The sequence below is a fragment of the Helianthus annuus genome, chromosome 4, assembly GCF_002127325.2.
Source record: "Helianthus annuus cultivar XRQ/B chromosome 4, HanXRQr2.0-SUNRISE, whole genome shotgun sequence".
Taxonomy (NCBI): Eukaryota; Viridiplantae; Streptophyta; class Magnoliopsida; order Asterales; family Asteraceae; genus Helianthus; species Helianthus annuus.
Window position 1 is genome coordinate 152,447,931 of NC_035436.2, and position 14,543 is coordinate 152,462,473.

At 41.8% G+C, this 14,543-nt stretch overlaps 1 protein-coding gene across 1 annotated transcript in view; it reads left to right on the forward strand.

Annotated features, from left to right (window-relative positions):
- Nucleotides 1-8,496: 8,496 nt before the first annotated feature.
- Nucleotides 8,497-14,543, forward strand: part of LOC118491564 (protein FAR1-RELATED SEQUENCE 2-like) — a 34,978-nt gene continuing 28,931 nt past the window's right edge. The window contains exon 1 of the mRNA XM_035989433.1: nucleotides 8,497-8,769. Coding sequence (XP_035845326.1) covers nucleotides 8,497-8,769 — 273 coding nt within the window. The remainder of the gene's footprint in view (nucleotides 8,770-14,543) is intronic.

A 14,543-nucleotide genomic window follows, 5' to 3' on the forward strand; every position in this document is an offset into this window, starting at 1 on the left:
GACACAAATGTAATTAGGGAACTAAAACCGACTTCTCTCAAAATCTATCTTAGCTATATATTGCACCGAGACCTAATAACTAACTCGTGCCTCTCAGCGACAAGCTAAGCAGAATATTTACTTCTAATTGTATTTAATTACTGTTTCTAAGGCTATCGGCCGATTTACCCAAAGATCACCCGAACCTGCAAGGATGCAAATAATCAACACAAATTTATTATGCGAAAGACATTCACCAAAATCTATGTGAAACAGTAAATAATCAACAACCAAAAGTAAATACGCACACGCACCAAATCAGAAATACTAGAACTCTTTACTTTCAGAAATCAATCCATAATCAAGCAATAAAAACCGTTAAAAGATCCAAACGTCAATCAAACTATCATCTTGTCTAGGTAGTATCTAGGGTTTAGCCAAGAAACATGATGTTCAAAATAAACAAAGCAAGCTCAAAACAAGAATTCATCGGAAAATATTGAAAACACGAAATTAAAGAACACCGGAGATAAAACCCGATCAATCTTCACTTCCACGCTTCAAGCTTCAACCGAATGATTCCCGTGAGCTAAATCACCTTGAAAGACTCAAAATCCCCTCTCCAAAGTCGCCTAGGGTTTCTTAATTCGTAATTAGAGTTGTATGTTAAGTTTCTTGGGAATCCTCTACAAAATCCTAGCTGGGAACAACTTTTCCAGGAAATCCAAGGCCTCGCGTGACGCGGGGGGGGGGGGGGGGTGGCGTCGCGTGGCGCCTCCTTGTCTTGATTTTATTATTTTTTATTCAACTTCGATTTCCAGCTTCTCCGACACGCGTACAAATCCCGGTTTTCTTCTAAACTGCTCGTTTTTACTCGTTTTTCATCACTTTAAGCTACGGGACCTGAAATCAAAGCTTAACGTCAGCAGTATCGAAATTCTAACCTAAACTAGACTTAAAACAACTGAAAACTGACCAAAATATACACTATAAACATATATACTTTGCAGTACATCAAACATCCCCACACTTACTCTTTTTTCGTCCTCGAAAAAGAATTATGCAACGGAATCATAGACAAATAATCACTCGGACCGACAACATAATATACTTAATTAAAACCAAAGCTTGCGTTAGCTGCGATTGCGAATATACTTATCCCTTTAAACCCGAACCGAATCCTAAGCCCTTATCATGTGATTTTAATTTAAGTGCGGTCAATCCACCTAGGGTCTCACACTAGAATCAACAGTCCACCTACTCCCGCCTCAAGCTTATAGGACTAAAAGAACGTTCACTTGACCAATTCCCAACCGTTTTATATCAAAACCAATAGAGTTTACAATCAATTTTTTTTTATTTTCCATTTTTTTTTGCTTTTTTTTATTCGTGAGTCTAGACGATGCTTTCCCTAACCAAGAGGCAATCCGGCTGTAGAGTCGCTATCCCCAACCACAGATTACTTAGGTTTCGGTACTTATTTATTTATTATTTCTTTTCAGCACAGTCAATTTCACACACCCTAGCGGTAATTCAGCTGTAGAGTCGCTATCCCCAACCCAAACTACATAGGAATGCATTACTTTCATTTAGTTTCTAGCTCACTTTTTATTCTATTTTTTTTCATGATCACAAACTCTAACGGTTTTAACTTATAACAGTACCCCTTATACTATTATTGGCGGTTTTAGTTTCCCATATCTCCTAGGCGAAAACCCGCTAGCGGACCGACAATTAAGGTATATTAATTCAAAGGGACTTAAAACCAAACCCGGGCCTATCCACATATCCCTAACTAGACGCAAGCTCGATTTATTTAACTCTCATATTATTATTATTCGAACCCGAGCAAAAATTTGTCTTTTCTATCATTTTCCGTTAAAAAATGCAAACTTCTTTTTTTTTATTCGAAAGACATTTTCTTATTTTTTTCAATTTTTTTGGATTTTTTCAATTTTTTATTTTTTTGTATTTTTTTAATAATAAAGACTCGATTATTTACATGTATCCCATCCCCACACTTAGAGATTGCATTGTCCCTAATGCAAGAACGAAAATACGACTCGACAACTACCTAAAAATAAAAACTACCAACGAATTAAATAAAAAAAAATATACAACAACAACTAAAAGGAAAACGACTTAACTGAATATGTGAGACTGTCAAAGTGCCAGTCGTTTCCACATAAGCCCTCCAATACCGAACGTGCTCAGCAAACAATACCAAACTCTCTCACACACGAACGGAAAGCGGCTCCACGTCATCAACCTAAAACATAAGTACCATACCAAACATACGAGTACCACGTGTTCAACATACCATCATCCAGAGTTCAAATGAAAAATAAAATATATGTCCTACGGATACAACCACATCGAACTACAGAAACAGCATAAATAAAATAAAACGTGTAAGGATATATATGCTGCTGCAGTCTACTACATCACTCGTCCTCTGAATCTTCCTCCATCTGCTGGGTCCCCGAACCTCCAGCCTGCTGCCACCCGAACTGACCACTATACGCATAACCACTTTGCCCCCCCCCCCACTGGTCATACCCCGGATACTGACCATAAACATATGGGGTCTGCTGCTCGCCTCCATAAACTGGTGGAGGTAATAATCCTGCAAAGGGTGGAGGTATCTGAGCATCTAGTGACATACCCGACATCATGTACCTGAGCATGTCGTCCTGTCGGTGGTGGCTCTGCATCGTCCACTGGTGGTCAACCCGCATCCTATCTTCAATCTGAGCAAACCTCTGCTGCATGTAGTCAAAAGCAGCCTCAGGAGTGAACGGGTCGGGTCTCGGCTGTCTAACTGGCTTCTGTGGTGCTGGAACTGCACGCCTCTATCGAGGTGCTGGCTGTCGTGGCGGAGGAGCGCCATGTGCGAAGTTCCACTCCGGCGGGTCTGAATGTGTGAGAATACCCGCTGACTGTAGATTCGCAACATCCCAATGAACCGTTGGCATACCCTCATGCATCTGCTCAAGCTTATATTTTGTGAGGGCCCGAATATTCCCTGCCAATCTAGCTATGTAAGGCCCAAGATCCATAGCAGCCCGTTTTCCTCCCCGACGAGGTCTATTGCACGACCATGCAAAGAAACTTGCCAAGTTCCAATTCCGCTTTTCAACCATACACATCAACGCGAAAATCTCCAACCAATTTGCTTTATTCTCGCCCGACTTCCTAGCCACAATCGTAGTCGCCAAAGACTTCAGAATATACCTATATATCGGATCACGAACCGATGTGATAAGGTTCGTTTGGGCGAACGGCTGAGTCGCAATTGTATCCCAAAATCTTTCCAAATCCGCCGAATCCAAGCACTTCGGCCGAGGGTGCTTGTACACACCCCTTAACCCATTCACAAATTCATCGGTTTGCACCTCCTCTGACGTGTAAAAACCCAAAGCCAATCCAAACTGAGCAATACTCATTTCATACAGATTCCTGCCCAATGAGAACGAAACCGCGTCTTTTTCAGCAAAAGTACCCTCTTTATGACGAAAGGTACAATGGAATTCAAGTGTAAGTTCAGTATACTGCGGCCCATCACAATAATCCATTGCCGCTCTCAGCCTCGGCCCCAATAATTCTGCCACACGCTCACTCGCTCCCATACCTTGTAACCACTCCCAATCAATAGTACGATGCTCCAATGTTTGAGTTACCACATATTTCTTGAGCTTTACCCTCTCTTCGGTATCCTCTTCAAAATCCAAAACCGGGTGATCGACCAACCTCTCAATTCGGGAATACACTCTCCTATCATTCCTGCAATACTTGATCTTCCTTTTTCTTGGGTTTCACAATGAACCTTCACCCGACATGTTCTGCAAAACAAGAAAGATTTGACAAGAAAAACAATGCAGACTGTTAGTAATCACAAGCTATTTTTGGTGTTTTTAATTTTTTAATTTTTTTTTAATAATGAAATAGCCGTATAGCATTTCATTCGCGGCTAATTTCGAAAACATGGGTTACCGTTTACAAAAGCTTAAGTTACACATCATTCTACCCGAATGGAGATTGAGTACGGGCAAAATGTTGTGAACTTGTACATGCATATAAGTAAACCCGACACTAAACTCGAAATACTACTCCAAAGAAACTACTAGACTCAATGACTCGAACGACTTAACACTCAATGTACATTATCTCCTCCCGGCACTTTAATTGTCCTCAATTAAGCATAAGTGCCAAAATATCCCCACACTTGAGGTGAAACACGTGAGAGTTTGACTTTTTAAACCTTAACGCAACGTTTGTGGCAACAAAATCCGTTTAGAAAACTAATCACATTTGCAAAAATCAGTTCAAAAACCTATTTTTTTAGCAAAAATTCATTAGTTATAGCCAAACAAACCCGTAAAGCTCAAACATGTTGTCTAGTTGTCCAAACATACCCCACAAGTCTCAAACAACCTCAAGCAAACCAACCCGAACCATCCGCAAACCCCATTGTATGTAAACATCCCAAACATAACCACCCGCATACCACTAACATGACTAAAAGCTCAAAAATCATAACTTTATCAATCTACACAAACCCTAGATCTAAAACATGACTGACCCGACACTACAACTAAGCAATAAAGTTACCTACTAGCGAGAAATCACAGAAATCATACCTTGGATTCGGATTTAGCAAGAAAATTGAAGCCTTGAACTTGTGGTGCATGAATTTGTCCAAAAACGCGAGAATGGAGCGCGAATTCGGGTGAAATTGATGGTTAAGATTGTGGGGAATGTGAGTTTCGCGACTTAGGGTTTGTAGATGTGAAAAGGGAAGCATTTCAGTAACAGGTTCAATTGAAAACGATTTTATCCAGTTCATCATGGCGTCGCGTGACGCCAGGGGTCAGGGGAGGGGCCTTGCGTTACGCGGCGGGGTCGATTTTAATTCTTTTTGAACTGTTTGGCTTCGCGCGACGCTAAGGCCCTTGGCGTCACGCCAAGGGCCGTTTTTCACAGAGAGTTTCGTAAAATTTCTTGGTTCATGCCTTCGAAAAATTTCCAACTTTTCCCAAACCATCCAAAACCCACAAAATTTTTTCTAAGTGTCCAAGAAACATACCTGGGACCTCTTTTCTCATGCTTTTTCCGTTCCGTAGCGGTGATGAAACCTGCAAAATTCTCAACGAAACAAAACAAACACCGAAAAACTACGAGAAATACGAAAAAATTAAGAAATTTACAAACGGTACATACTCTACACACGAAGCTTTTCACACTCACTGGTTGGTGAAGGTAGGTGGGTCCTCTAGAGGAATTTCTTCCTCTTCGGTGGTATCAACGGGACCTCCCACGTAATGTTTCAATCTATGACCGCTTACCTTCCATACTCCTTTGTCGACTTCGTCGTATAATTCAACCGTGCCGTACGGAAACACTTCTTTCACCAAATACGGTCCACTCCATCTTGATTTCAATTTCCCTGCTATCAACTTTAACCTCGAATTGAATAGGAGCACTTTATCACCTACCTTAAACTCTTTCAAGCCTCGCAACCTCCTATCATGCAACGCCTTAGTTTTTTCCTTGATACTCCAAGATCGTTCATAGGCGGCATCCCTCAAGGCTTCCAACTCATGAATCTGGAAAAATCTCCTTCTAGTGGCCTCGGTAAGCTCAAGATTAACGGTTTTCAATGCCCACAAAGCTCTATGCTCTAACTCTACCGGAAGATGGCAAGCTTTGCCATACACAATCATAAAGGGTGTTGTTCCTAACGGTGTCTTATAGGCAGTTCGGAAAGCCCACAAAGCCTCGTCAAGCTTTTCCGACCAATCCTTTCTACTTTTTCCTACCGTTTTCTCTAGGATTCTCTTCACCCCTCGGTTAGCATTCTCTACTTGGCCACTAGTTTGCGGGTGGTATGCGGTAGAAAGACGGTGAGTGACACCGTAGCGTGCAAGTTCCTTTTCCATGGCGGAATTGCAAAAATGCGTACCACGGTCACTTATGATAGCTTTAGGGACTCCGAAACGCGTGAATAACTTTTTAAGGAATCTCACCACCACTCGGGCATCATTAGTGGGCAAAGCTTGAGCTTCGACCCACTTTGAAACGTAATCAATGGCCACGAGGATGTGCCTATTTCTACTTGAAGATGGAAAAGGTCCCATGAAGTCAATGCCCCACACGTCAAAGATTTCCAAGACTTGGACGGGATTTTGGGGCATTTCATCCTTGGATGAGATGTTGCCGGTACGTTGGCAACGATCACATGTCCTATCAAACTCTATGGCATCCTTCACTACCGTTGGCCAATAGAACCCACTATCAAATACCTTTTGTGCCGTCACATTCGCTCCGTGATGGCCTCTCGTTAACCCCTCGTGCACATGTCTAAGGATGTCTAAACCATCATCCTTTGAAACGCATCTCCTAAGCACTCTATCTCCACCTATCCTAAATAGGTACGGGTCGTCCCAAATATACTTCCTCGCCTCCCTAAGAAGCTTTTTCTTTTGTTGGTAGGACATACCCCTCACAAGATCTCCGGTCGCTAAATAGTTTGCCAAATCCGAGAACCATGGCAAACCCTCTACCTCGGCACTAACAAAATCTATGGTTTCGTGGGGAAAAGTGTCTCCTATGGAATCCTCACGCACCTCTTCTCTCTTTGGATCCTCTAAACGTGACAAATGATCGGCGGCCACGTTTTCCGCTCCCTTTTTATCCTTAATTTCTATATCGAACTCGGAGAGCAAAAGAATCTATCTAATGAGACGCGGCTTCGCGTCTTTCTTTTGGAATAGAAATCGCAAAGCGGCGTGGTCGGTGAACACGGTGGTTTTGGAAAGCACGAGATATGAGCGAAACTTATCAAACGCAAACACTACGGCTAAGGGTTCCTTTTCCGTGGTGGTATAGTTCTCTTAAGCATCATTTAGAGTTTTGCTCGCGTAGTAGATTGGATGAAAGTGTTTATCGACTCTTTGACCTAGGACCGCACCTACAACATAATCGCTTGCATCACACATGAGCTCAAAAGGTAAGCTCCAATCGGGCGAAACAAGTATCGGGGCACTCACGAGTTTTTCCTTCAAGAAGTCAAACGCTTTGATGCACTCATCGTCGAAGACGAAAGGTATATCTTTCTCTAAAAGTCTAGTCATCGGGCGTGTGATTTTGGAAAAATCCTTTATGAAACGCCTATAAAAACCCGCATGACCTAGGAAGCTCCTAACGGACTTGACACTAGTAGGTGGAGGCAATCTACTTATGGTATCTATCTTGGCCCTATCCACCTCTATACCCTCTCTCGACACCTTGTGTCCTAAAACTATCCCCTCCGTCACTATAAAGTGACACTTCTCCCAATTCAACATAAGATTTGTCTCTATGCACCTCTTAAGCATCCTATCAAGATTTAAAAGACATTGTTCAAAAGTGGTGCCATAAACCGAGAAGTTATCCATGAAAACCTCCATGGAAGTCTCAAGCATGTCTTGGAATATAGCAACCATGCATCTTTGGAAAGTAGCCGGAGCGTTGCATAACATGAAAGGCATGCGGCGATACGCATAAGTGCCGTAAGGGCATGTGAACGTCGTTTTATCTTGATCCTCCGGAGCGATGGGGATCTGAAAATAACCCGAAAATCCATTGAGAAAACAATAGAATTGTTGACCCGCTAGACGCTCCAACATTTGGTCAATGTATGGTAAGGGGAAGTGGTCTTTCCGGGTGGCGTCGTTTAACTTTCGATAGTCTATGCACACACGCCAACCGGTAACGGTACGGGAAGGGATTAACTCGTTCTTTTCGTTCATGATCACCGTCATCCCACCCTTCTTTGGGACGACTTGGGTCGGGCTAACCCCTGGTGAATCGGAAATAGGGTAGATCACCCCGGCATCTAACAGCTTAAGCACTTCTTTCTTAACAACCTCTTGCATGTTCGGATTGAGCCGCCGTTGAGGTTGCACCACCGGCTTATAGTCATCTTCCATGAGTATTCGGTGGGTACAATAGGCGGGGTTTATGCCCTTGATATCCGAAAGACGCCATGCAATGGCTTCCCTATTTTCTCTCAACGCCTCTAACACCCTACCCTTCTCTCCCTCCTCTAACTTAGATGAAATAATGATGGGAAGCTCGGAACCCTCACCTAAGAAAGCGTACTCTAAGTGGGACGGGAGGACTTTGAGTTCTAATGGGGCGGGTTTCTCTATAGGTGTACTCTCACTCTCAATTTTGATCTCACTCAATTCTAGCACTTCGGGGACCCACTCGTCCTCTTCTACTCCCTTACTCTCACTTACAACCTCCTCTACCTTCTCAACTACCTCATCTATCCTACTCTCAACTAAGTCGGCTCCACTAATATAGTCAAAGCAATGGTCGACACAAGATAAAAACGATTCTATGAAATAGACCGAGTGACAAGGACTACTAAGATCATCGGAACCACTAGGGTGTTCCATGGAGCGTGCTATCTCGAAAGTAACTCTCTCCTCACCGACTTAAAGTGTGATTTTCCCGTCAAAGACATCAATGATGGCCTTGGCGGTACACAAGAACGGGCATCCTAGAATGATAGGAACCTTCTCGTCGGCTTCCATATCAAGAACAACAAAGTCTACGGGAAAGACGAATTTATCCACTTTGACTAGAAGGTTTTCGATAATGCCACGTGGATACTTAACGGATCTATCGGCTAGAGACAAAGACATGCGTGTAGGGGACAACTCTCCTAGACCTAACCTCTCATACAAGGAATATGGCATTAAGTTTATACTCGCTCCTAGATTGGCTAGGGCCCTACACTCGGTATCACTCCCAAACAAGCACGGGATGGTAAAAAGGCCCGGATCCGTCAAATTTTTCAGGACCTTGTTCAACACTACAGCGGAACACCCTCCACTAAGGGGGATGTTTGAAACCTATCCTAACCTATCCTTTCGTTTTAGAAGATCGTTTAAAAATTTTGCATATTTCGGCATTGATTGAAGGGCTTCTATAAAAGGGAGGTTGATTCTAAGTTGCTTAAAGATTTCTAAAAATTTCCCGTACTCTTTGGAATAAGTTTGATTTTTAAGGCGGGAAGGAAACGAAGCACGGGAAATATCAACATTGGGTGATGGAACAACTTGAATGGGCTTTTTACCTACACTTTTCTCACTTGAAGGCCCCCCGGTGTGTGCGGTACTTGCTGGGATGAACCTAGGTTGCACTTTACCGGGCGCCTCCATTTCAATCTCCTCATCTACTGGGTCCTCATCTTCTATCTCAACACTCTCGGGTCTAACTACCTCTCCCAAGGTCCTACCACTACGGGTCAAAATTACCTTCAAAGAGCCAGATAGGTTGGGCTTTGTGTTGCCCGAGAATTGACCGGGAGGTCGTTCTTGCAACTGGCGTGCAATGTCCCCAACTTGCCTTTGAAGGTCTAAGAAACATGAATGATTATTCTTTAGGAGCGTAGCGTGGTCCTCTAAAGTATGTTGGGTAGCCTGATCCTTAACCAATAATTGGGAAAGAAGGTCCTCTATCCTAGACAAACTACCATTTGACCCCTCATTCTTAGGTTGAACCTATTGGCCTGACCCCTCACCTCTGAACTGCCCACCTGAACCTGAACTAGAAAATGGACCTGTTTGACCCGACCCCCCACTAGAATAAAAACCTGGCCCCCTGCTTTGATATTGACCTGATGAAAAACCAAGGGGATTTCCTAATGAGCGATAAGTGTTAGCACGCCAACTAGGGTTACTATTGTTGAGCGGGTTAGTTGGACCCCTATTTTGACCTGCTATATACTCGACCTGTTCTAGGGTATGTGTTGGGCATTCTATGGTGTCATGTCCACCTCTACAAACTTCGCATCTATCTACCTTCTTCTTAATTTCTAGCAACTCTTTGGTGATATAATCAAGCTGAGATACTACCTTTGAGTCTGAAACGACTTGGTTCACTCCTCGAGAAGATGAGGAAGTAATCACAGGATTGGAATTCCTGCCGGCAGCACTATGATCTATATCAGCATGAGCGAAGCTCTCAAAGAGGTCATTGCAGTCAGCCACAGTTTTCTTTCCCATTAGGTGGCCTCCTGCAGATGTGTCGAATCGGGCTTTGCACTCAGGGGTAAGACCATTGTAAAATTTTTCTACTAAGGCCCAATCCGACAATCCATGTTGGGAGCAACGTGAGAGCAATGTTTGAAACCTCTCCCATGCTAAGTGATAAGGTTCGTCAGGCTCCATTCTGAAGGAATAGATCTGATCTCGAAGGCGAGAGGCCTTCGCAGGTGGAAAATACTTAGCAAGGAATGCATCTCTAAGTCCAGCCCAAGTAGTGTAAGTACCTGCTGGCTGCGAGTCGAGCCATGTGGCTGCGCGGCCAGCAAGTGAAAAGGGGAAGACTTGGAGATAGCGGGCATCAAGATTAACACCTTCAATGCCGAAAGTGCTACACAGACGCGTTAGGCGATTGATATGTGCTGGCGCGTCCTCATCATCACGACCATGAAACTGACAAGAGTTGTTAATGGCAGTCATGATGTATGAAGGAATTTGCCAAGACTTATCATTGGTGATTTCAGGAAGGGTGATGGGTGTGTTTGCGGTAAAACCCGCGGTGGAACGCTGGTGGACGGTTTGGTTTTCGGCCATTTGGTGAACTAGTGGTGGACTAGGGTGACGGGAGGGTGGTGGGGAATTATGGGGTGATGACTTCGGGGTGAAGTCATAGTTCGGTGGTTTAGAGTGTAGTGTAGAGTCAGAAAGGGCTGAAGATGAAGTTAGGGTTTTCGAACCTGAGGATTTGGTGTGGAGAAGGAAGACTTGTAAATTGGCGGCTTCACTGGTCCCTGCGAACGTGTGTGGGGCATGAACTGCAAAACCAAGAACGAACAAGTAAGCCAACTCCAACAAAAGACTCTACGAAAAATACGAAAAAGACATTAAAATTACTTGGACTCCTACGACTCACAAACACACGAAAAGCACGTAACGATATCAGTTGAAATCCAAACAAAGCAGTTAACGCAATTGCCAAGAATCCCCGGCAACGACGCCAAAAACTTGATGTGGAAAAAGTAGTTCAACTAAATAAACTAAAATTACCCTAAACTAAGACTCAAGTAATAAAAGTCTAGACTCTCTAACCTGACTAAACCACTCACCGGCAAGTGAACCGATCGACTCTAGCACAGAAAAGTAAGTCCGGATGTCGAACCCACAAGGACTCTAATGAATTACGTTAACGACTCTATTTAGACTAGACACTGACACGACTAAACAATTGTTGTGTTTTAAGGGGGGTTTTTACTAAAATCCTAAAATTGCAATTAAAATGAAATTTAAACTAAGACACGAACGAAGACTAGGGTTTGATTCAGATAAGATTAACGACTACCTAGACTTGAATATAGTTTAACTATGAATGGACTTCTAACGGTATTATTGTTGTATGGAGCCGGGATCGTAAAATACTAAACCTTAAGGTATTTCAATGCTAAGACTTCCCGACCCTTCTCAGGAAGAAACCTAGGAAACCCTACAAGGCTGTTGTGTATACCGACTGTTAGACTTCCTCTCAGTCCTCTAACGACTCTAAAAGTGCCCTAATGCGACTATCTACCTCTCAGCGCGACAATCTAAGGCAATTCTAGGTTCTGACTTGGTTTACTAGACACAAATGCAATTAGGGAACTAAAACCGACTTCTCTCAAAATCTATCTTAGCTATATATTGCACCGAGACCTAATAACTAACTCGAGCCTCTCAGCGACAAGTTAAGCAGAATATTTACTTCTAATTGTATTTTAATTACTGTTTCTAAGGCTATCTGCCGATTTACCCAAAGATCACCCGAACCCGCAAGGATGCAAATAATCAACACAAATTTATTATGCGAAAGACATTCACCAAAATCTATGTGAAACAGTAAATAATCAACAACCAAAAGTAAATACGCACACGCACCAAATCAGAAATACTAGAACTCCTTGCTTTCAGAAATCAATCCATAATCAAGCAATAAAAACCGTTAAAAGATCCAAACGTCAATCAAACTATCATTTTGTCTAGGTAGTATCTAGGGTTTAGCCAAGAAACATGATGTTCAAAATAAACAAAGCAAGTTTAAAACAAGAATTCATCGGAAAATATTGAAAACACGAAATTAAAGAACACCGGGAGATAAAACCCGAACAATCTTCACTTCCACGCTTCCAGCTTCAACCGAATGATTCCCGCAAGCTAAATCACCTTGAAAGACTCAAAATCCACTCTCCAAAGTCGCCTAGGGTTTCTTAATTCGTAATTAGAGTTATATGTTAAGTTTCTTGGGAATCCTCTACAAAACCCTAGCTGGGAACAACTTTTCCAAGAAATCCAAGGCCTCGCATGACACGAGAGGGGGGGGGGGAGTGGCGTCGCGCGGCGCCTCCTTGTCTTGATTTTATTATTTTTTTATTCAACTTCGATTTCCAGCTTCTCCGACGCGCGTACAAATTCCGGTTTTCTTCTAAACTGCTCGTTTTTACTCGTTTTTCATCACTTTAAGCTACGGGACCTGAAATCAAAGCTTAACGTCAGCAGTATCGAAATTATAACCTAAACTAGACTCAAAACAACTGAAAACTGACCAAAATATACACTATAAACATATGTACTTTGCAGTACATCATGGTGATAGTTGTTAACTCTAGGCATCACATAACATAAGTAGGCGATGTAAAGTTCTCAAAATCAGTTAATAAGAATAAAATTATCACGAAAGATGTTTTCATGTTCTGGGAATGAAGAATAACGTATTCTCAGTATTACAGTTACGATATCATGAAAGTATGTATTATTTGGTTCTATTGATGTTTGAGTGTCTGACAAGTTTGAGACAAAGTCAAAACCAGGGCTGCAAGGGAAAAAGAACAGCACCATGTATATGATTTTTGTTGAGACAACATATGTTGAATGAACTAACAAAACGCAAAAAGCCTATTGTGGAAGAACCGACTAGGTCTCATGGGGTATAACGAAGAGAAAAAAGGATGACAATGTTGTGATCCAACAATTGGGAAGACTTATCTTTCAAGACATGTGTTTGACAAAAACTCATCATGGTGGTCTAGTGAAAAGAAGTGTTGCCATGTTTTGAATAGTTACGGAAGATCTCAAAACAACTATCTTAGCCTTGGGTTTCAATGACCTAACCGAGTTAATTAAAGAAGTTGAACCCGGACCAACTCTAAGTTCAAGTTGTCACACCCTGATTTCCGGTGGACCCGGATGGTTTAAGCATGACGATTGGGTAACAGTATCACAATTTAACAATATGCAACGGAAGTATTTGGAGTAAAAATATTCATTTATTTAGAAGTCTAAATTTACAAATAAAAAGTTATTCAAGTGTTCAGATACAAGCTCACAGGCGGGATCGAGATAAAAGAGAGCTTAGACATCATAGGCCTTAAGCTAGGAGTTGCAAATTCCATAGCCTTTATCATAGACGACCCGGATTCCCAATCTAATATCAAGGTTCGTTACCTTTAGTTCAAACTTTTGAAAATACGTCGGCTTTCGCTGGTAAATACAATTAACTGACTCATTTTGAAAATAGTTTTTCAAAAATGATTTAATACATAGAGAAAACCCATAGGTAATCATTTAATATTTCTTGGGATTTTCGCTTGTCACTAGATTTACATATTTGTCATACAATGGGAACCATAGATCAAAATTGGTCATTTTCAGTGCTATAATGATTAAGATACACACCAAAGTTGAATAACGTGTCTTACAATCAGTATGCCTACCGCGGCACGTTATTCTGTATAGACATAAAAGTTCATGAGTCGGGACGCCCGGACACGGTAACAATAACCCCCAATTATTTCAGTTGTCAAATAAAACAGATTAAACCGAGTTCTTAAATTTATGAGCTATCATAGGTGGCTCATTCATGTAATACCCGCTCCAAGTGGCGTATTTTCCGTACCCCAAGTTTTAAAACAAAATAAGTTAGAGTATTTACCTTTTTTGCTAGCTTCCAACCGATAATGGTTTTAATATAGTAAAATCCGAAAAGTCAAAGTATTAAAACTCTTGTCCAAATATCTTGGAGTTCTATAGTCCGGAGTGAACAGATTCAGTTATCTATTAGAATGTATACGGGTCATAGGTTAGTTCCTTAGACACCACCCGTTACTTAAGAATAATATCGGTTCACTAGATTAAGCGTAGACTGTTTAGAATGTGGTTTATACCTATCCAAGCGTAATTGGATAAAGGTTTATTAGACCAACATTCTGATTTAGAAAGGTTTTGAAAGGTTTTTCCCCGTTATGCCTAGTTTATGCGAACTAAGTTCGCATAACTAGTTATGCACGTAAAGGCAGGTTCAGAAGGTCGGATAAGCTTATGACAAGTCTAAGTATTAAAAATATATCTTTATTTGATTTTTATTCTGTTCCAAAGTCAGATTATAACTTGGTTTAGATTAAAATCATTTTATTAGCTATTTTGACCACAAAAGGGTATTGTGATCATTTTGAATAATATTTCCAAGACTTGTCATTTAACTCATCAAACACAATGACCAAG